The sequence below is a fragment of the Pimephales promelas genome, chromosome 2, assembly GCF_988280905.1.
Source record: "Pimephales promelas chromosome 2, fPimPro1.hap1.1, whole genome shotgun sequence".
In the NCBI taxonomy this organism is placed as follows: Eukaryota; Metazoa; Chordata; class Actinopteri; order Cypriniformes; family Leuciscidae; genus Pimephales; species Pimephales promelas.
Genome location: NC_142770.1, coordinates 34,820,205 through 34,843,353, shown reverse-complemented (window position 1 = coordinate 34,843,353; position 23,149 = coordinate 34,820,205). Strand labels below are relative to the sequence as shown.

At 42.6% G+C, this 23,149-nt stretch overlaps 1 protein-coding gene and 1 long non-coding RNA gene across 2 annotated transcripts in view; both read left to right on the top strand.

The window, feature by feature from the left end:
- Positions 1-23,149, top strand: part of LOC148997257 (uncharacterized) — a 449,839-nt gene that overhangs the window by 365,211 nt on the left and 61,479 nt on the right. The gene's annotated exons all lie outside the window — the stretch shown is intronic.
- LOC120490933 (NACHT, LRR and PYD domains-containing protein 3) overlaps positions 1-23,149 on the top strand; it is an 82,527-nt gene that overhangs the window by 26,689 nt on the left and 32,689 nt on the right. Inside the window, exons 9-11 of the mRNA XM_089122272.1 lie at positions 1,336-1,506; positions 14,226-14,399; positions 14,568-14,738. Of these exons, the coding sequence (XP_088978398.1) occupies positions 1,336-1,506; positions 14,226-14,399; positions 14,568-14,738 (516 nt within the window). The remainder of the gene's footprint in view (positions 1-1,335; positions 1,507-14,225; positions 14,400-14,567; positions 14,739-23,149) is intronic.

The window sequence follows — 23,149 nt, the reverse complement described above, 5'->3', positions numbered from 1 at the left end:
TTACATTTATTCATTTAGCTGACGCTTTTATCCAAAGCGACTTACAATTGCTATATATGTCAGAGGTCACACGCCTCTGGAGCAACAAGGGGTTAAGTGCATAGATATCCATATTAAAGGCTAGATGTCTTACGGCAGAGTCTCTATCGTCATCACCGGCGGTCATTTTGTCACAGTCAAGCTTTGGGCTCTGTGGTTGCTGATGTAAGATGAGTGATCAGCATGAACACAAACACTCTTATCTCGTTGAAATCTTGACGAATTTACAAACGGTTTGGTTTCTTGCAAACGTTTTTAACGTGGCTATAATTCTGGATGATTATTTATTTATACACTTATTATTCATAAGTATGCAGTGTCATAACTACATCTCTGACGTTTATAACTAGGGTTGGGTATCGGTTGGGTTTTATCCGATACCAGTACCTACTCTGTATTTTTTAAACGGTTCCGGTGCCTAAAAGTGAATGGTGATTCTTCTATCCATAGACAATTGTTATTCTGACGCATAATTTTACACGTGAAATGCAGCCAAACATTTCACGTGTACATTTCATGTGTGTTTAATCTCCTCGCTATCAGCAGATGTTCGGTGAGTCTCCCGCATATTGATAACGGCTCCCGGATGATCGCAAATTGGTTCAAATCTCCCGGAATCTAGAGCGAGCGAGCAAGAGCGCGTGCGAGACAGATCAGACAGTGCTTCAATAAACCGTATAGTGCGTGCACGTCGGAGAAGGAGAGGGAGACAGCGAGAGACTGCGTGTGTGCGCCTCATGCCACAGACTCAGGCATCAAAATCAGGCACTGAAATGTGCATTCTAATTCGGTCTGGTTACTACCGTTTACGTCAGAACTGGTTCCCTATTGGCACCGAGTTTAGGTTCAGTACCCAATCGGGTACCGAAATCGTTAGAATCGGGTACCCAAATCGGTAGAAAATTGAGCAAGTTGTGGTTATAAAAGTACATACACCATTAAAACAAGTGAGCGAGCTGCCTGTGACAAGATGGCTGCCAGGTGCGGACGTCAACCTCCATTGGCCAGCAGCGTAGACAAGACATCTAGCCTTTATTATGGTTAAGTGTCTTGCTCAGGGATACATTGGTGTCTCACAGTGAATTCAAACCCTAGTCTCTCACACCAAAGGCATGTGTCATAAGCACTGCGCCATCACCACCCACCACTCACAACCTCTAATGTCAGTGTAGCTCACACTCCTCACTGTATATTTACAGTTAATGTAAAAATAATGGATTTTTTTATGTATTTTATACAGAGAATGTATTCCATATGTTCCATCCAATTCTTTTATGTGATTTATTTATTTTGTAGGTTAAATCATTGTGACTTAACAGACAAAAGCTGTTCAGCTCTGGCTACAGTTCTTGGATCAGATACCAATCTGAAAGAGCTGAACATGAGCAATAATAATCTACAGGATTCAGGAGTGAAGCTGCTCTGCACTGGACTGAAGAATATAAAGTGTAAATTGGAGATACTGAGGTAAGTGGTGTGTCAAAAAATAAATAAATAAATAAAAATAATAATGAGTCAACCATAATGAAAGGTGTGATTTGTTTTAGATATTCTCTTTACAAATATATGTATTTGAATGTTTTGTGTGGATGTAAGGCCACATGAACACTGTAAAGTTTCAGGATTGACTGCATTTAAAGGGGGGGTTGACTGCTTTTTTTCTTTGCATGATTGTGTTTATGGGGTGCAATGTAACATGTGTTTGTGTTTTTTCTTTTTTAAAAAGTCTTATTTTTCATAAATTTCACCTTTATTGTCAGCTCGTCATATAACAAGCGGTTGACTTCCTGATTCTATGAAACCTCTCCCCCAGAAACAGGCAGTGGGCTCAGATTGGTTAGTTTGGGCCGGTGTGTTGTGATTGGCTAAACTGTCGCTCACGTTGCCAATGCAATACTTTGCAGAGAAGTAGTGTGTGGAAGTGGCTTTTATCAGAGAATGTCTAATTGAAGAGAATTGGCACTGGCTGGTTACTTCAGGGTTCTGGACTGGCTGCAGTAACACGTCTCTGTCCATGCGGGGGCGCTCGCGGTCGAGTGCAGAATGAATGGGAGTCAATGGGGTTTCATCCCCAGAAATCCACTTTTCTCAGGATGTAATTTTTTGTCAAGTAATTTGAAAGTTGCATTCAAAAGGGAGGACTAAGAAAATACACTCAGCTGAAAATTGCATTTTTAAGTTCACTTATCTGTTCTAAAAATCCGTTCAAAACTGTGATGACATCACACAATAGCAGAATGCTAGCGTGTTCCAGCCAACAACAGCCTAACCTGTAAGAAATCAAAAGGACATAAGTACTCGTTCATTCGACTTTTGGCCTATAATCTATATTGAACTTGCGGAATCAACAATAAAATCTATTTTGATTTAACGACAAGCAGGTGAAAGAGACACATTTAGCCGTTTAGCCCCATAGACTCCCATTCATTCTGCTCTCACCCGCGATCAGGCCACCCTTAAAAATATTCTTGTTTGCCGTAACCCGACCGACCCTGTCAATTTAGGGCCGACCCAATTTTTTATTTTTTTTCCCTTTTAGTCCGACCGACTTGCCGGTTGTAACTTGCGTTCAGACCGATTGCGTTTTTTTTTTTACTCTTCAAACGACTAATTCAAATTCCATAAAATGATATTTTAGTTAGTATTGTGAAAGTTGCTTATGTCTACAAACGTAGGCTACGTTCTTTCTTTTAAATAAAAACCCGTGGCGTCATAGTCATCTGATTATGTTTACACGATTGGTTTACCCGTGTCACACTGTCTATAAGGCTTATACGTTCGCTTCGTTTCATTCAGTGTTCCCGCTTGGTAAACCCGGTATTAAATGGGCTGAATATCAACCATTTCTATATATAATAATAATATTAAACAATTTGTCTGATGCAATTTTGCTATTCCCAGTCCAGAAGAGAGAGAGCGATCTCTCACCCGGAGCCACAGCGCGAACAACATGACAGCCCTGCTTAATGAGTGACAATGAGGACAGAACGTGGTTACCTACACTTTAGATCGGGGATATTATTCTAATTGTATTTTAGATTTCCGCTTTCAAAGATTATAAAAAGATATTTGAGATGAAACCATTACAGACGCATTCTGTCTATAGCGCAACTTCCTTCCCTTCACAGCGTTGCGCTGTCATTTCTTCCTAAAACCCAAACGTACCGTCAGAATCAGCACGATCGGTAATTGTTGTAAAATGCAGTCTGTACTGTTGCTAAACTGCGTACGGGTTCAATCATTAAAAGAGCTATTAAAAGCACAAAAGTCTGCGCAAGAGACGCTGTTCACAAGGTGATGCGTGCTCCGAAATGCACTGCAACGGGACAAGAAAAGTAGGCTATAGCCTCATTTTGGGCTTCATGTGCGCAGCTAAACTATCAAATATACATAAAATCTAAAATGACCTGCTCTGAGATTCATTTAAACACAGTTTATGTCTTAAATGGATGTGAATAGTTGGGAGGATATGGTGGTGCATCAGTCATCTGTTAGATCCGCACTCGGTCTTAAAGGGGCAGTAGTCTAATAAACATGTGACGATTGAGCCAGTAATGGGAATCAAACACAACAAAAGGCAGAGAAAAATCACTCGCAGCTCTTGAATTATTAACTTAAACTTTAATAAGCATTAATCTAACTATGATAAACCATGCAGTGTCATTTTACATTTGATTTACTAAATTAAATTTCTTTTCAGACAGCGCAACACACTTAACTGAAAAGTAGCTAATTTTAGACCTTTCTGAAATTAAAGCACTGTGTATATAGGCTAATTTGTATCTTTGTTTAATTGTATTCTTTGTTTCACCATGTGTTTGTACTTGTTTTTGCTTATATCTCATGTATTTGGGGAAAAAAGCCTGCACACTGCTGCATAACAAATACAGTAGATATTTATTCATTTTGTGACTGGCCTAAAAACGTAACCGGTTGTAGGTTGCAATAACACCTAGTGGTGGATGCACAGTTTGAAGACCCAGTCAGTGACGTCACAGTAGCCTATGCAATTAAAAAAAAAAAAATTCATGATCACCATGACCAAAATTTTACTTTTTTTTTTACACTGAATCCTGGAAAAAAAAAATATAGACCTACCTACCGACCCTTTTTTTTAAAAAAAATTGCTGTTACTGCAAACCAAAATATTTTTAAGGATGGCCTCACCTCCAGTGGAATTCTAATGGAACTGCAACCAAGATGATACACAACAGGGCTAATAGGAAGTGCCAAGGCTATCCGTTAGACGGGCTCTGCTTTTATGTGTGTGTAAATGAGGTGCAGGTGTGTGTGTCAATCTGTACAGTGCAGGTGTATGGTGTAATCAGTCCAGGGAGGTGTATGATGGGAAATGTAGTTTTGAGAGTTGGTCAGTCTGATATGGAATGCCCTCTGGTGTCTCTCAGGGGCACTCCAGCTGGTGATCGTTACACTTCTCATTAAATTATTTATTATTGGGTTTTTTTAGTGACACATTTGGGGAGAGGATATATTCCAAAACTTTCTGAAAATACAGTATGAGAATAAACTGCATAGTTACTAGAAATGTTTACCTTGGATATTGTACAATTTGCAAGCATACAAAATAAGTCCTCACATTCTTTCTTGTGGTCTCAACACCTGAATGAAAGGCTCATTATGCAGGTCATTGTCTTCTCAGGTGTGAACCACATCATTATTCATGATCATTCACGGCCCCATGTATATTGCCTTTCCAAACAAAACGTGTCTTACAAAATTTCAATCAATGTATTGTTTTATGTGAATGATTAGGCAGGATAATTTTCAGATTTTTTGTTTTTTCAATAATCATGTGCCCTGCATAAACATTATTCTCTCAAAAATACAAACATGTACATACATGTTGCTCGCATATTATAGTAGCCCTGTTTGTGCTGAATAGAGTGTAATGACATATTTGCCATTAATATGTTTATAAGCAGCTAAAAAAAACACAAATGTAAGGGCATGTCAAAACATCTCAAGGACCCCAAAAACACCAGAGGGTAAATATGAATTATGAGTGTCAGCCGCTCCCATTCATAAATAAACACAACTCCTGTGCAGTCATCATGAAAGCGCTTCACCAAACAACCAGTGGCAGAGCCAGGATTTTTTCATAGGGGTAGCCAGGCAAGGGCCAGCAATCTGTCTGGGGTGGCACAGAAATCTTAATTATTTTAACATAAGTTTAAATAATGTATTGGACTGTTTTAGTGCCTACTCAACTCTTGTAATTGAGATAGTAGTGAATTAGTAATCATGGAATACTGAGTTAATTTGATCTTTTTATTATTATTATTACTCCAGGCATATTAATAAAGGAGCACACACTATAGCTAAAGTTCAACTTGCTCAGTTAGCTTGGTTCTGGTTCTCAAAACCCCCAACATTGTTGCACCTTCATGGATGAGACATTGCAGATAACTACTGTAGTTCAAAGATGATTCAACATTCATTGAATTTTATATAATCAATGAATTCTTCAACTTTCTATATTAGTTGTCAAAATAAATAATCAAAACTGTTCTATCATAGCTAAATTAAAAAAGGGGGAAAACATCTCTTTTGAATCCCTATGTGCAAGAATGTGAACAAGGAGGAAGTCAATAGCACATAAATGCCAGAATGTTAAATTAGTTTTTTTATGGATTTTTTGTTTGTCCTTTACAAATTAATCCAAAATTACCGCCTATCTTCTAGTACAAATGCACAGTGCTCACATTTATTTGTACATTAAAAATTACATAGCCTATCAGTTTGTGCCTTAAATTGTGATCTCACATGGTAGAATATTTTAGTCGAGACATATGTGATGCATGTATAACAAATACATGCATGCATGCAGTTTTAAGACAGATGTTATCGCCATTTTAATCATGAGTTAATTGACGACAGTTAATTTATAATTCTGTATTATAAATTTTAAGGCCAGACAAATAGTTTGTTGATGGTTGGTTTTGTAGGGAAGGGGAGGGGGAAACGAGGGTAGTAGAAAACTTCGGTTTTTGTTTCCATCTATCTCCATGTTGAACTGTTTTATGTGCTTACTGTATCCACGTATGATTGTATTAATATGGAAACACGTTCATGAACAATATAAGTTATTTCTTTGTATAGGACCCGTTTGAGCCCTAGAGCCGACCGGAGATCTCTCCATTTGTTGAAAGCTTCCCGATGTTGACTCTCGTCTTATTCTGATGCCTGGCACTGGACAGACAGAAGTTTTATTTTATTTGTCTTACGTGGAGTTTGCGTTGGGGTTTGGAATGAACTACAAGCCGGTCTCTTTGGGGCTGTTTACACCTGGCCACATGGGTTTTCTCAGATCGGATCTGATTTATCAAAACGATTCCATTTACACCTGCTCACATAAATGTGTTTTTGCAAGACTGATATTAATCCGATCTTCATTTCCCGCGCTACATGCAGATTTAATGAAGTGCACGTCACTGAAAGCAACAGATATGAGCTGCATTTTATTAATCATCGGCTAATTTCAAAATCAGCAAAGACAGCAATAAGAGAGAGCGGAAACAGCCCTGGTAAGATCATTTCATTTCTTTACTTTTAATGAAGATTGTAGTGTTAAGCGTCTGCGACTTACTTTCCCTTTGATTTGCGATAGATTGCAGCACGCTGGCTTTATGAATAGGCGCTCAGCTGCTCATCTGAGGTGATGCGCGTCGTCATAAATGACTAAAATAACATGACATATAGCCTGATTTCAACAACCAGATGCATTTACACTGGTCCAGTTTCGTCTGGAATGCGGCCTAGACCACGTCCTCAAGTGATTTGAGCGATCGGATTCAAATCCGTCTCGAATGCGTTTCGGAGGGCAACCTGGTCTTTTCACGATCGAATAGCTATCCGATCACAGAAAACGCATGAAGTGACCAGGTGTAGGCTAAACAGCCCCTTTGAATCCATCGTCTACTTTTGTGGAAAGTTGACTAAAGTTGTGTCGCTCGAGTTGTCTTCTCTGATACGGAGAACGGCGGCGAATACACTACCTGCAAGACATAGCCAGGCGAGCGTGAACGCACATGACGTCATGCCCAGTCTTAGATTCGAGCCCGAATCCCTCTTATTTATTTTACTGTACAGAATTATAGAGGCGATCTCAGTGATCAGAGAAGGGCTCATTCAGCCCATCAGGCGATTGTTTAAGCATGTATGGGTTAGAAAACAGCTATTTTTAACATGAAATGTTGCGCAATGCACCTTTAATACACTTAATTGTACTTATTTTTCACCTGGGTTAGTAGGCTATATTCACCATGACACAGTACAAATTTCATCACACCACACATCTCCATTGGAATAATAGGAATAATAAACATACACAACACCAATATAAACAATACAGTAAACAACGTAGGTTTCATTTATATTGTCATGTGTCGATGCTTTTAGATGAAAGAGGAACCAAGTCGTCTTGCTGGCAAAAAAACTATTTTATTAACTGACTCGTATAGCTACAGCTAAGTTACTCGAGCATAACACAGTCACATGCATTACGCGCTTCCTCGGGCACTTCACTGACGTCACACATGCGCGAATTCCCATAATCGGTAGTTACATATCACAACATCTCCCCCCTTTTCAAAAGTTGAAGCTTCACCAGTTAAACAAGATGTACTACACATCAAATAAAGATAAACATGAACATAACAGTCTCTCGGTGAATCACGTCAGGATACTTATTGTGATCTCAGGCACTTAATTTCTATTTATCCTGTCAATTATCGGATCTTTCCCAAGCATATTAATCTATTCCCATGAAACTTAACTCAAGAACATAATGTAGCTTTTAACTGTACTTATGACTCAAACAGAAATACTGAGGAACAGTGTGAAGATAAGTATCAATAAGTGTTCAAGTGTCTCTATATCTATGAGGTATTCTGACCTCACGACCTTTGGATGTCACTTGAACAGTTCTCTGAGGGGACGGCTGGTGTGGTGAACACACCACAGGTGAATCTTTCGGTCTCTGAACTGAAGCAGGGTCACCATGACTGGGTCTGGCCACAGAAGGAGGGCTGCTGGGCAGCTGCAGCGGAGATCCCTCAGACTGTTGCTGCTGGTCTGGAGAGTCAGCAAGCTCCGGGACTGCCTGCAGATGTCTTCTATTGCGTCGCAGCACTGCACCGTTGTCTGTCTTTACGATGTAAGACCGGGGCTCACTGCACTTGCTAATGATTTTCGCAGACATTTTCCACCCCTTTTCTCCATCCAATTTCACTCTAACAGCCTGCCCAGATTGGAGTTCAGGAAGTGGCAGAGCAGAGTGACGGCGATCGTAGAAGAACCGGTAAGCTGATTTAGCCTGAGCATCCTTCTGCTGAATTTGATGTCTGTCCACAGGAGAAGCTTGTAATTTTTCTTCCAACATAGGAAGTGTGGTCCTAAAGCCATAAGTAAAGCTGGGCTCACCCCCGTAACAGCGCTAGGGGTGGCTCTGTAACACATTAGAGCGAGATATGGATCAGGCTGCTTCAGAATGCGCTTAGCAGTCTGCACAGCTCTCTCGACAGCACCATTTGCTTGGGGGTAATGAGGGCTGGTAGTCGTATGCACAAACCCGTAGCTTTGGCAGAAGTCTTGAAACTCCACTGAGGTGAATTGTGTGGCATTGTCGCTCACCAGCTCCAGCGGTATCCCCCATCTTGCAAACATGCCTTTGAGCCTGGTAATGACCTGTTGGCTGGATGTTGAAGACAGGTGAGAAATTTCAATGTTTTTTCGATGAAACAGGCGCATTCTCTACCACTGACTCCACATATGCTTGAACATCCTGGTCCGTGTGTTCATCACTACTGTCAGTCAGTGGGCTTCTAGAGAGAGCATCGGCTATGATAAGCTGCTTTCCCGGGACGTGCTCAGCCACAACATTGAATTTCAGTAGGCGCATTAGGAGTCTTTGGCACCTTGGAGGGACTTTGTCCAGGTCGTATGTATTTATGAGGGGTACCAGTGTTTTGTGGTCCGTTTGTAGAAGGAAGTTTTCCATGCCTTGCACATAGCAAGCGAAGCGCTCACATGCCCACACCCCCGCAAGACACTCCTTTTCAATTTGGGAGTATCTCTTCTCTGCATCTGACAATGTGCGGGAGCCGAATGCAACTGGCCTTAACACACCCTCGTGTTCCTGCAATAAAGCCGCACCTAATCCATAGCTGCTCGCATCGGCGCTGATGACAGTTTTTCGGTTGACATCATAATATGCAAGCGCTGGTGCTGACACGAGCATAGCTTTCACTTTCTCAAACGCCGCTTCTTGAACATCACTCCACACCCACTCACTTTCTTTCCTGAGCAGGGCAGTGATGGGATGCAGCTGTGAGGAGAGGCCAGGCAGGAACTTTCCAACATAGTTGACAAGACCCAGGACCTGTTTAAGCTCCGTAACATTGGTTGGGCTTGGCATCCGTGTGATGGCTTTAACTTTGTCAGTGTCAGGTCTCATGCCTTCTGCACTTATGAGGTGGCCAAAGTACTTTATTTCTGCTTTGCCAAAATGACACTTGGCCTTATTCAACTTTAAACCACTGTCCTTTATGGTCATCAGAACCGCATCAAGACGGGTGTCATGCTCTTTCCTTGTTGCTTCATAAACAAGTATGTCGTCCATTACTACGACAACTCCATCATGACCCCTTAATAGTGTCGACATCTGTCGTTGGAAGATTTCTGGAGCCGATGTGATACCGAATGGCAGCCGTCGGAAACAGAATCTTCCCATTGGGGTGATGAAGGTAGTCAGCTTTTGGCTTGCAGCATCCAAGGGGATCTGCCAAAATCCGCAGGAGGCATCAAGGGTAGAGAACACTTTAGCTCCGGCTAGCTTGGGAGCAATATCCTCTAATGTTGGCATGATGTACCTCTCTCGCTTAACCGCCTTATTTAAGCGTTTTAGATCGACACACACTCTTACTTGCTCCTTGTTCCTCTTCACGACTGGAACCAATCGGGGCACACCAGTCTGAAGGCCCTGTAACCTCCTCAATTATGCCCAGGGCCAGCATGCGTTTAAGTTCCGCCTCTACTTTGGCCAGGAGGGGGAACGGGATGCGACGTGGCGTCGTCAGTGAGTAGGGCTCACAGTCAGTTTTAAGTTCGATTTTTACGGGGTCGCACATGAGCAAACCAATATCCCTAAACACCTGACTTAGCATTACAGTGTCCATCCCGTCTACTCTCATGACCAGTCCCATTTTTGTGGCAACACTCCGTCCCAGGAGGTTGTGAGAGTATAATTACAGTTATCCAGAATCTGTACTTTTCTCCTTTGTACTCACTTGTTGCCAGGAACTTGCCAATACTCTTAACTTCGCCACCGGGGCTGGTGATGGGTCCTTTCGTTGCAGTGACCAGGCGGGAGCGCTGTGGCAGTCTCATGAATGCAGCCTGTGATATAACACTGATATCCGCCCCAGTGTCTATTTTGAATTTCACAGTGCTGCCATTAACAGGTAAGTCAACGAGCCACTTATTTTTTTAATCAGGTTGATCCATTATGTCTGACACATTTTCAGTAACTTCTCCAAGGAAAAACATCTCGTCTGTGTTAGTGGTGCTGCTAGGCATTGTAACAACCTCTTTCAGCATCCTCGTCTGACAAGCTGCCTCAAAATGTCCAATTTTATTACACCTTCTGCACTTTTTATTCTTTGCTGGGCAAGGATGTATTTTGCCATGTTGTCTGTTACAGCGGGAACAGGTAGAATGCTGTTTTGACTCACTGTGTTCTTGTTTTTTCTGACATTGTCCCTCGTTACTGCTCCTTCTGCTGTGGAACGGCCGCCTCCCCTGTCTCATGGCGTCTACTGCACACTCCGACCGCAGGCTCACATTCTGTTGCTTTATTTGTTCGCTTTGGCGCGCTATTTGAATAGCTCGTTCAAGAGAGAGTTCAGGCTCGAGCTGTAATTTCTGTGAAACATCGTTGTCAGATATACCAATAACTATTCTGTCCGTGATTTGCTCATCTTTAGTGTGCTCAAACTCACAGTACTGTGCCAGTTCATATAAACTTCTTACAAAAGCCTCGACTGACTCACCAGGCTTTTGTGCTCTCTTGTGAAAACATGCTCTTTCATGCATCACATTTCTCTTGGGCACAAAATGATCTGAGAATTTGGCTATCACCGTGTCGTAGTCCAACTCCGGTTTACTTTCCTCTTCATCTTCTCCGCCGTCATCGTACACAAAGGAATCATAAATCGCTTCCGCCTCTCTCCCCATTGCGTAGAGAAGCGTGTTTACTTGCACTTCACCGCTATCCTTATCCAACTTTGACGCCACCCGAAAGCGGTCGAAACGTCGGCGCCACATCGGCCATTCCGCCGGCCGCGTGAAGTCAAAAGAATCCGGAGGTCAGAGCTTCGCCATGTCTTATTTTTCAGAGCGTGAAGTCGGCCACTTCTGACACCATGTCATGTGTCGATGCTTTTAGATGAAAGAGGAACCAAGTCGTCTTGCTGGCAAAAGAACTGTTTTATTAACTGACTCGTATAGCTACAGCTAAGTTACTCGAGCATAACACGGTCACATGCATTACGCGCTTCCTCGGGCGCTTCACTGACGTCACACATGCGCGACTCCCATAATCTGTAGTTACATATCACAACATATATCAAACCTTCTTCACACAGTTCACATAGTCTTAGTGTGGAAGGATTGTGTGAAAAGAGAAAACAGTCAAAGTCATTTTAGTCCATCAAGGTTTCCACGGTGTATCAAAGGGCAGCAAATAAACTATAAAGTCAGTTAGTCCCGCAATAACCGCTCTTGAGTTTATATATCCTTTTACTCATGCTCCACGACTTCACACGAGTTAACTGTACTTCGAACTGTACTTCGAACTGTAGTTTCTCTGGATGACTGGGACGTTAACAACAGCGCACATATAATTCAGACACTCATACCTAGAGAATGAACTCTTAATACGCATGTGCACGGATTTCTCAAAAGTGGGGTTGCTGGCTAACAGGTTAAGCAATTTTAACTAAAGCACAGTCGACGGAGGCATCGTGTTTTTATCCTTGCAAAGGCTGTTTGAAAGAGTGTGCTTTTGCAGTGTTGCCATGTCCACTTATTTTAAGCATAATTGGGGTTGCTGTTAAAGCAGGGGTCTCAAACTCAAATTAACTGGGGGCCGCTGGAGATAGAGTCTGGGTCAGGCCGGGCCGCATCAAGTATTAAAAAAAAAAAAAATTGTATTTAAGTATTCCAAAAATGGAGCACAACTGATCCAATCTTCTCAATCTTTATTATTAACGTTTCTTTTGAACTGTTCCTGAACTGTTTGAACATCCTTTCTGTACATGATTGGTTCTTCATGAGCTGTCCTTCTGACAGTTGAAGTTCATTTTACAAACTTTCTGTCTTTTTCTTATACACAACATCTTCGTGATGATAGTCAAATTTGCTTTTTATTTTCTTTATACAACACTATTATATTGAATGTTTTTTTTTCTTTTTTTTTTTCCTAAAGGCATATTTCCTTTTATTATACTTAGAAAAACAATTACTGCTTTTGCAATACAAATAATTATTTCTACACATGTATAGTGTCTCTTTTTACTAAAATTACTGACTTTGCACATATCAAAGCAAACCTTCTTATCAACCTGTTGGACCAAGTTCATTACATGAACTAGTTCAAAGTTCAGTTCACAAATTTTAAAATGAACTAGTTAGTTCTTTTTTTCCATATGTTGCTGCGAGCTTCTTTTTTATTATTATGGTATTATTATTGCACAGCCCATATACAACCACAGATAACAATAATTTTGTAGACGGGCAAAGTTTGCACAGTAAGATTTTCCCATCCTCATCGACCTCATAAAAGCCTTTTAAATGATCTTACGACGCCTCCTCGCTCCTCGGTTCACAGACACTACTAGAATGAACGAGTTCACTGTAACTTTCATCAGGCAGTAATACAGTAGGCTACGTTCAGTTCACGTTCGCCCAAAATATGAACGAGATCATGAACTATATCTTTCATTGAACGCGTTCAGACACAACGCATATTACAAGCTCAAAATGATTATTCTCACATTGTTTTAGAGCAGGGGTATCCAACACGTCGCTCGCGAGCTGTGGCCTGATTTGGTGGTGGTAGCTCGCCTGTTCACATATCGCGCTCACATATTTTGCACGCTCAAGTACGTTTCAGATGTAGGCGCGCATCAAGCGCCCTCATAATTGAAGCGACGCGCTCATTTTTTCCAGGCGCAGTATATTTGTACTTTGTGGTTGTCTATGACAACTGACAACAAACCCACCGTAAGCTGTCACGAGACTATATATGGTAGCTCATAAGGGATAAAAATATTAATAATAAAAAAACGCGGCAAACGCAATGGCGGGCCGCACTAACTTTAAACTTTAATATCAAGTAGGGGGCCACAAAATATCATCCCGCGGGCCGCAAATGGCCCGCGGGCCGCGAGTTTGAGACCTCTGTGTTAAAGCAATCGACTTTATTTTGTAATTAAAGTGCGGGTCACAATATTTTGGTGATGATACAAATGAGGTTCAAACCGCTTTTGCTGTGATTTCTTGCTTCGCGCATAAGAAGATTTTTTTTATGCATGATAAAATACGTCATTAACAACTAGCTGTTCAGTTCTGTTCTATACACACTGCATAACATTTTGCGGTTGTCACTACCTGCATTTTTAGGGAGTTAATTCAGTTGTTGAATGTGGTTGTCATTCTGTACACTCTGTGAGTACAAAACAGGATTAAGCACTAAAAGGTGAACTGACAAACAAATTTAGCTGCAGTGTGTACGTGGAATTTTTTTGTAAAAATAATGAGTTAGAGTGAGAGAGGTAGTACTTTGTCAATGCGCTAAGGCGCTCTGCAATCAAAATATGATTTTAAATAGGCTTAGTAAAAAATATAATATATAAATCTTATATAAAAAATATATAAAAAATATAAATCTTCTTTGGGGCCTTTTGTTTGACTGCATTTCCAATAGTCTATTTTTGTTTTTCAACTGACTATACATTTTGTTGTACAAGGAAAATATATATATAGCCTATATATATATATATATATATATATATATATATATAATTCAGTTTATTTAATTGGTTTGTTCAGGTACTTTCTAAAATAACCGATTTTTTATCTAAATATAACATTGTCTTTTTTTCTAGACTTTCAGACTGCAGTATCACTGAAGAAGGATATAAAGCTCTAGCTTCAGCTCTGAGATCAAACCCTTCACACCTGATAGAGCTGGATCTCAGAGGAAATGATCATGGAGAATCAGGAGTGAAGCAGCTCAGTGATTTACTGCAGAATCCAAACTCTCAACTGAAGAAACTGAGGTGAGACGAGGAAATACTATTATTTAATTGATTTTTAATTAATCAAAAATACATTATATGCAGCCAAACTATTTATAGAAATATTATTTCAATAATGCAGTAAGCTACATAATATGTTGTTACATCAAATTTGATTAAGTGATTGTTTCTTCATCTTCTCTTCTGCAGGTTTTTGAGTCCTGCTGCAGATGAAGCCTGTCAGTATGTGACTGGAATTGTGGGTAAAAACCCATTACTCACGAGAGAGCTGAATCTGAATGAACGTGAACTAGGAGACACACGAGTGAATCAGATCGCTGCTCTACTGCAGGATAAACACTGTAAACTCAACACACTGATGTGAGTATTTTACATAGTTCAAAATAGTATTTTTAATAGAAATGTTACAGTTGTTTGTAATACTGTTTGCAGTCAGTGCTGATTGTCACTGGACACAAAACCACAATAAATTAATTTTAATAATATTTATTTTTTGACTGATAAAATTTTATATATATATATATATATATATATATATATAATTTTTTTATCAGTTAATAGGTGTTTTAAAATTGATAAGTAATTTTAAAATGATAAACTTCTATCAGACATGACATGGGGCATAGTCCCCCAATAACCAAAACATGCATTTAGCCTACCATGGTTAGTGTAAACATAGAATCAGGTCATTAATTATTTATATAAATCACACGTTCAGAGCTTTTATGGGCACAAAGTACCTGTATGAATCAAACGGTTTATTTGACTGTGCATGAGTGCCGCTCGCGAATCACCGCTACTCTACGAGCGTTCACCAGCGCGTTATACCAGTGTCATAAGATTTGCTCGAGCCGCTCCTATCGTGACACTGGTGATAAAATGTGCAACCCATCTGAATTCTATTGCGAATTCACCACTTTAAAAGTCAAGTCAAGTCACATTTATTTATATAGCGCTTTTCACAATACAGATTGTATCAAAGCAGCTTCACAGTGATAACATGAAAGTAGTACAACACAGATAAATAATATTGTTAAATATTAAATATTAAATAACCCCAACTAAGCAAGCCAAAAGCAAGGCGACAGTGGCAAGGAACCAAAACTCCCATCAGATTGGATGGAGAAAAAAACCTTGGGAGAACCCAGGCTCAGATTGTTTATATATAAATATTAAATATAAATATTGTTTATGTATAAAATGGCGCCATAACATATCGCCGGCGTTGAGTCGTCTCTTCACAGGCGTTGGTCCTCTCATCACAGGCGTTGGGGCATCCGAATCCCCGTGAGAGGCTGGATACAAAACTGGAGCTGACGAACGCCATTTTTCTCGGGACAAGCGTCACGAGATAACAGCAGAAAAGCAGATGGGAAATAATTAGCATAGCTGATGTTCATAATGATTTCCATTATACGGAAGTCGGTGTTAGAAAACCACTATCTCACAAACTCTCCGCAACCCAAACTCTCCGCAACCCAACCATACGCGCCGACCCGTTGACTAAGGCTGTCGAGCCCCACTGTCGCGGTAATGTGTTTCAGTAGCAAACGGTTTCGTATGGCATAACAGAGGACTAAAAGGTAAGCATTATGTGAATGCTTGACTAAAGAGATGCGTCTTTAATCTAGTTTTAAACTGTGTCAGCGAGTCAGAGCCTCGGACCGTATCGGGAAGGCTATTCCAGAGATTTGGAGCTAAATGCAAGAACGCCCTCCCTCCTTTAGTGGACTTAGATATCCTAGGAATGACTAGAAGCCTTGAATTTAGTGATCTTAAGGAACGCGGTGGATTGTAGGGCGAAAGAAGGTCCTTTAAGTACATAGGAGCTAAACCATTTAGGGCTTTATAGGTTAGTAGTAGTATTTTGTAGGTGATACGGAACTTAATAGGCAACCAGTGTAGAGATGATAATATCGGTGTTATATGATCATATTTTCTTGACCTAGTAAGAACTCTAGCAGCTGCATTTTGTACTAACTGTAGCTTGTTTATTGAGGATAAAGGACAACCGGCTAATAAAGCATTACAGTAATCTAGTCTCGAGGTCATGAATGCGTGAACTAATTTTTCTGCATCAGAGATAGATAGCATGTTTCGTACCTTAGCAATGTTTCTAAGGTGGAAAAAGGCTGTTCTTGTAACATATGAAACATGATTTTCGAAAAACAAGTTGCAGTCTAGTATAACACTCAGGTCTTTTACTGTAGTGGATAAAGTAACAGGACATCCGTCTATATTAAAGTTGTATTGTGAGAGGTTTTGTGTGTAGTTCTTTGGACCAATAAGTAATACCTCCGTTTTATCTGGATTTAATATCAGGAAATTACGCTGTGATTTGAAATTTGTCTGTGATGCAAATTTGAAATTCGCAGTTCAGAAAAGAGAGAGAGCGATCTCTCATGCAAAGCCACAGCATGCGCAACACGACAGCCCTTTCTTAATGAGTGACAATGAGGACAGAACTAAACATTCAACGTGGTTACACTTTAGATGTGGGATATTATTCTAATATATTTTGTATTTCGGCTTCCAAAAGATTATAAAAGAAGATATTTGAGATGAAACCGTTAAAAAACAAGACGCATGATCTGTCCAGCTTAACTTCCCTTAGCCTACTTCACAGCACTGCGGAGCGCTGTCAGTTCTTCCTATTAGGAAGTTCCTAAAACCCAAACGTACCGTCAGAATCAGCACGATCGGCGATTGTTGCAAAATGCTGTCTTCTACTGTTGCAAGATCAAAAAATGGCTATTAAAAACACAAAAGCCTGCACAAGAGACGCTGTTCACGACTGCAACGAGACAAGAAAAGTAGCCTACACTTTGGGCTTCGTGTGTCCTTAACTATCAAATATACATAAATATGTCAAAATGACCAGCTCTGAGATTCACTTAAACACAGTTTATTCACTTAAACACAATTATGTCTTAAATGGACGTAAATAATAGGGAGAAAATGATGGTGCTTCAGTTACCGATTAGATTTGCTCTCGGTCTTAAAGGGGCAGCAGTCTAATAGCCTAAACCTGCTGACGATTCAGCCATTAATGCAAATCAAACAACAAAAGGCAGAGAAAATCACTCACAGCTTTTGAATGAGTAACTTTAGATTTAATAAGCATTAATCTCTCTATGATAAACTATACAGTGCTATTTTATATTTGATTACTAAATTAGGTTTCTTTTCAGACAGAAATAATTACCTGAAAAGATATGTTGGTACACATTCCTGAAATTAAAGCACTTTGTATATAATTTGTATCTTTGATTAATTGTATTCTTGTGTTTGTACTTGTTTTTTTTCTTATGTGTCCTTTTTGTATATAAAACAAAAAAAAGCCTGCACATTGCTGCATAACAAAAAGATATTTTTCTTCGTTTTGCTTTTTCTATTTTACATTTCAAAATATAGAGTTTAATTATGTTCTTAATTCTTAAAAAAAAGAAAAAAGAAAAAAGAAAAACACACCAAAAAGAACCGATAAGAATACCGTTAAAGTACTGGATCGATAAGCGGTATCGGTAAGAGTAGTAATACCGATAAAACCTTAACGATACCCATCCCTACTTAGCAGCTTAGATAGATCAGGTAAGCTATTTGAGAATCTATCTATAGTGGTTGGAAGGAAACACAGTGGAGAAAGTCAAACATTATCTATAACAGCAGACCTGCCAATCTGTACACATTTTGCATAGCGGATACGCATTTTGACCTCAAAGTACGCTGGTACTGTCAGGATCTGGGGTACTTTTCTGTTCTCTTTCACCTTCATATTACCACACACACTTAATTACACACTTATCTCTCTCACTCTCCAGCGCACACACTTACTGCCAGGGTCCACCTGCTGATCATCACAATCAGCGGCTCGCTGCTTTGCGCCCTCACCTGTGTCTTGTCCTGTCTGATTACTCCGTCTACTTCTGCTGTTTGTTCTCTCTGTTCTATGTCGGATTATTATGTGAGTACGCGCTCTCATTTTTGGCTGTCCAAGGAATCTTACCTGTGTCTTGTCTTGTGTAGCAGTATACGCCTTGTTGTCTCCTGTTCGCCTGTGTCCTGCTGTGGTGAGCCGCATCCTCAACTCCCTCTGCTCAGCTGCCTTCTTCATGGACCATTCATGCTGAGAATATTTCTGTTGTAGTTCTAAGCTATCTGAAAGCTGATTTTTGTTGGACATTAAAGACTTTGCATTGAACTCCTTTCGCTTTTGGATCCTTTTGTATCTGTGCTGACAGAATAATCCGACCAGGATGGATCCAGCAAAGGAGGAATCTTTTTTTTCTGCTGTAGAGATCCAGGGAGTTATGCTGGGTCGTCACGAGCGGGAGCTATCTGCTGCCAGAGATGCGGTGGAGTGTTTGACCGCACAGGTTAATGATCTGTCTGCTCGCCTCCTTCAGGCTCATCAAGATTTTCCAGGTGTTCCGAGTCGTCATTCTCTTCCTGAACCCCGTGTTAACAATCCACCATGTTATGCAGGTGAGCCTACTGAGTGTAGAGCCTTTTTGACTCAGTGCGAGGTGGCTTTTTCCCTGCAACCACAGACTTACGCGGAAGATCGAGCCCGCATCGCCTATGTGATTTCGTTATTGACTGGGACTTCCTCCTGTCATCGTTTCGACCTCTTCAAGGAGGAGATGATTAAGGTTTTTGACCAGTCGGTTTTCGGACGCGAGGCTTCGCGCCTTCTCACCACTATTCGTCAGGGTAGGAGAACAGTGGCTGATTTCGCGATTGAGTTTCGCACCCTCGCCACCACAGCGGAATGGAATGAGCCTGCTCTGATTTCAAGGTTCCTGGAGGGGTTGAACGTGGATTTAAAGGAGGAGATTTATGCTCGCGGTTCTCCGACCCAGCTCGACCAACTGATAGAGCTAGCCATTCGCCTCTATAGATGCTTTGCTCAACGGCGGCGTGCTCGCACTGCATCTACCACTCTTCACGACCCTCCTTTTCCTGTTGCTGCTGGACCTGATCTTGAGCCCATGCAATTGGGTGGCATTCGTCTTCTGCCAGAGGAGAAACAGCGTCGCATCTCCAACAGGCTGTGTCTTTATTGCGGCACGGCTGGCCACTTTGCAGCGGCTTGTCCAGTAAAAGCCAGAGCTCGCCAGTAGACAGAGGAGTACTGGCGAGCGCGACTGTAACGTCCTCTTCATCCAGAGCCTGCACCACCCTGCCAGCCGTCCTTCGCTGGGCCGGTTCCACCGTTCCATGTCCCGCGATGATCGACTCGGGGGCCGAGGGGAACTTTATTGATGAAGGATGGGCTCGGGAACATAACATCCCCCTGGTGGACTTAAAGGGGAACACCACCGTCTTTGCCCTGGATGGTAGTATTCTTTCTAGTGTTCACCGGGTTACCAGTCCGGTGAGTCTCTCCATCTCGGGAAATCATCAAGAGACTATTTCTTTTCTCATTTTTCAGTCCCCCTTTACCCCCATTGTGTTAGGACATCCCTGGTTAGTTCAGCATAGTCCTCATATTGATTGGGTCAGGAATACCATTTTGTCTTGGAGTCTTTCGTGTCATGTTAATTGTTTAGTGTCTGCTAATCCTGTTGTCTCTTCTGTGTCGGTTTTTCAGGAGGATCCTGGTGATCTGACTGGGGTCCCGGGGGAGTACCACGATTTGCGGGCGGTTTTCAGTCGTTCCCGGGCCGTCTCTCTACCGCCTCACCGCCCCTATGACTGTTGCATCGATCTACTTCCAGGCACCACGCCACCTCGCGGTAGATTGTATTCTCTCTCTGCGCCTGAACGAGAGGCTTTGGATAAATATCTTGCCGAGTCTCTTGACGCTGGAATTATTGTTCCGTCCTCCTCGCCAGCGGGTGCTGGATTCTTTTTCGTTAAAAAGAAGGATGGGTCGTTGCGCCCATGCATTGATTATCGGGGGTTGAACGACATAACGGTCAAGAACCGCTACCCCTTGCCCCTTATGTCGTCAGCTTTCGAGATCTTGCAGGGCGCAAAGATCTTTACTAAGTTGGATTTGCGTAACGCGTACCATCTCGTTCGCATTAGACAGGGAGACGAATGGAAGACTGCGTTTAACACCCCTATAGGGCACTTTGAGTATCGCGTTCTTCCTTTCGGTCTGGTCAACGCTCCGGCTGTGTTTCAGTCGTTGGTCAACGACGTTTTGCGTGACATGTTAAATGTCTTTGTATTCGTTTACCTGGACGACATCCTCATTTTCTCTCCCTCACTCGAAGTACACGTGCAGCACGTTCGTCGGGTATTACAGCGACTACTCGAGAACCGTCTCTTTGTTAAGTCCGAGAAATGTGTTTTTCATTCTCGTTCGGTCACCTTCCTTGGTTCGGTGGTCTCTGCTGAGGGTATCAGCATGGATCCCGAGAAGGTGCGGGCAGTTCTCGATTGGCCTGTTCCGAATTCTCGTGTTGCTCTCCAACGATTTTTAGGTTTTGCAAATTTTTACAGACGATTCATTCGTAACTTCAGTCAGGTGGCCGCTCCTCTTTCTGCTCTCACTTCAACTAAGTCTCAGTTTGTTTGGTCAGAGATGGCACAAGACGCGTTCGATCGACTAAAGAGGCTATTCACCTCCGCGCCCATTTTGGTCACCCCTGATCCTGGGAGACAGTTTATAGTCGAGGTTGACGCTTCCGATGTAGGCGTAGGAGCTATTTTATCTCAACGTTCTTCTCTAGATGACAAGGTTCATCCGTGCGCCTTCTTTTCCCATCGCCTTTCTCCAGCAGAGCGCAATTATGATGTTGGTAATCGGGAGCTTTTGGCGGTTCGGCTGGCCTTGGGGGAGTGGCGGCACTGGTTAGAGGGGTCCAAAGTTCCATTTGTCGTTTGGACTGACCACCGTAACCTCGAGTACATCCGCTCCGCCAAGAGACTTAATGCTCGTCAGGCCCGCTGGGCATTATTTTTTGGTCGTTTTGATTTTTCGATCTCTTTTAGGCCAGGTTCCAAGAACGTTAAGCCTGATGCCCTCTCGCGGTTTTCGACTCCACAGAGGCAGCTTCGACCAAGGAGGTTATTCTGCCCCAGCACTGTGTGGTCGGAGCTGCTGTCTGGGGAGTTGAGCAGGCGGTGAGGAGGGCTCTCTCACGCACGGTCAGACCCCCTCGTGCCCCGTTAGGGACGTTATTTGTTCCCAAGACCATTCGCTCGTCCGTCCTCCAGTGGGGTCACGCCTCTAAGTTAGTCGCCCATCCTGGTGTTAGGGGTACTTTAGCCTCCATTCGTCGGAGATTTTGGTGGCCCACTAGAGAACGTGACGTACGTCGATTTGTAGCTTCTTGTCCTGTCTGTGCCCAAACTAAGTCAAGCAATACCCCGCCTTCGGGTCTCCTCAGACCACTTCCCATTCCGTCTCGCCCTTGGTCGCACATAGGTTTGGATTTTGTTACCGGGCTCCCGTCATCGGCCGGTAACACTGTTATTCTTACTGTAGTCGACCGATTTTCTAAGGCTGCCCACTTTATTCCGCTTCCTAAGCTACCGTCCGCCCGAGAGACCGCCCAGATTGTGGTAGATCACGTATTTAAGATTCATGGTCTTCCTTCGGACATTGTGTCTGACCGAGGGCCCCAATTCGCCTCTCAGTTCTGGAGGGAATTCTGCCGACTGATTGGGGCGTCCCCCAGTTTGTCGTCAGGATTCCATCCCCAGACCAATGGACAAGCCGAACGGACCAATCAGATACTCGGACGTATGTTGCGCAGCTTGACTTCTCAGAGTCCAGCATCCTGGTGCGACCAGCTTGCCTGGGCCGAATATGCCCATAACTCGCTTCCTTCGTCCGCCACTGGGTTATCTCCGTTTGAGAGTTGTCTCGGTTACCAACCGCCTCTTTTCGCTTCCCAAGAGGCTGAGACTTCCGTGCCATCCGTTCAGGCTTTTATTCAGAGGTGCAAGCGTACTTGGAGGAGAGTGAGATCTGCGTTATGTCATTCTAGGGCGCGCACTCGTAGAGCGGCTAATCGTCGTCGGGTTAAAGCCCCTCGTTACGTTTGTGGGCAGAAGGTGTGGCTTTCCACCCAGAATCTGCCCATTCGTGAGGGCGCCAGAAAGCTTATGCCCCGTTTTGTTGGTCATTTTGCTATTCTGAAGGTCCTTAGTCCGGTAGCTGTCAAGTTGAGATTGTCTCGCCAGTTACGTCGGGTACATCCTGTTTTTCATGTGTCCTGTATCAAACCAGTCATTCGCGCTCCCACCCGTCCCGCCCTGCCCCCCCCACCTCTTGACGAGGTGGATCCCATTTACAGAGTCCGCAAACTGCTTGATGTTCGTCCTCGGGGGCGTGGCCACCAGTTCCTGGTTGACTGGGAGGGCTATGGTCCTGAGGAGAGGCGGTGGATTCCGGCCCGGGACGTCCTGGACCGTTCCCTCATCGAGGATTTCTATCGGTCCCGCCAGTCCTCTTCCTCGGGAGCGCCTGGGGGCGCTCGTTGAGGGAGGGGTACTGTCAGGATCTGGGGTACTTTTCTGTTCTCTTTCACCTTCATATTACCACACACACTTAATTACACACTTATCTCTCTCACTCTCCAGCGCACACACTTACTGCCAGGGTCCACCTGCTGATCATCACAATCAGCGGCTCGCTGCTTTGCGCCCTCATCTGTGTCTTGTCCTGTCTGATTACTCCATCTACTTCTGCTGTTTGTTCTCTCTGTTCTATGTCGGATTATTATGTGAGTACGCGCTCTCATTTTTGGCTGTCCAAGGAATCTTACCTGTGTCTTGTCTTGTGTAGCAGTATACGCCTTGTTGTCTCCTGT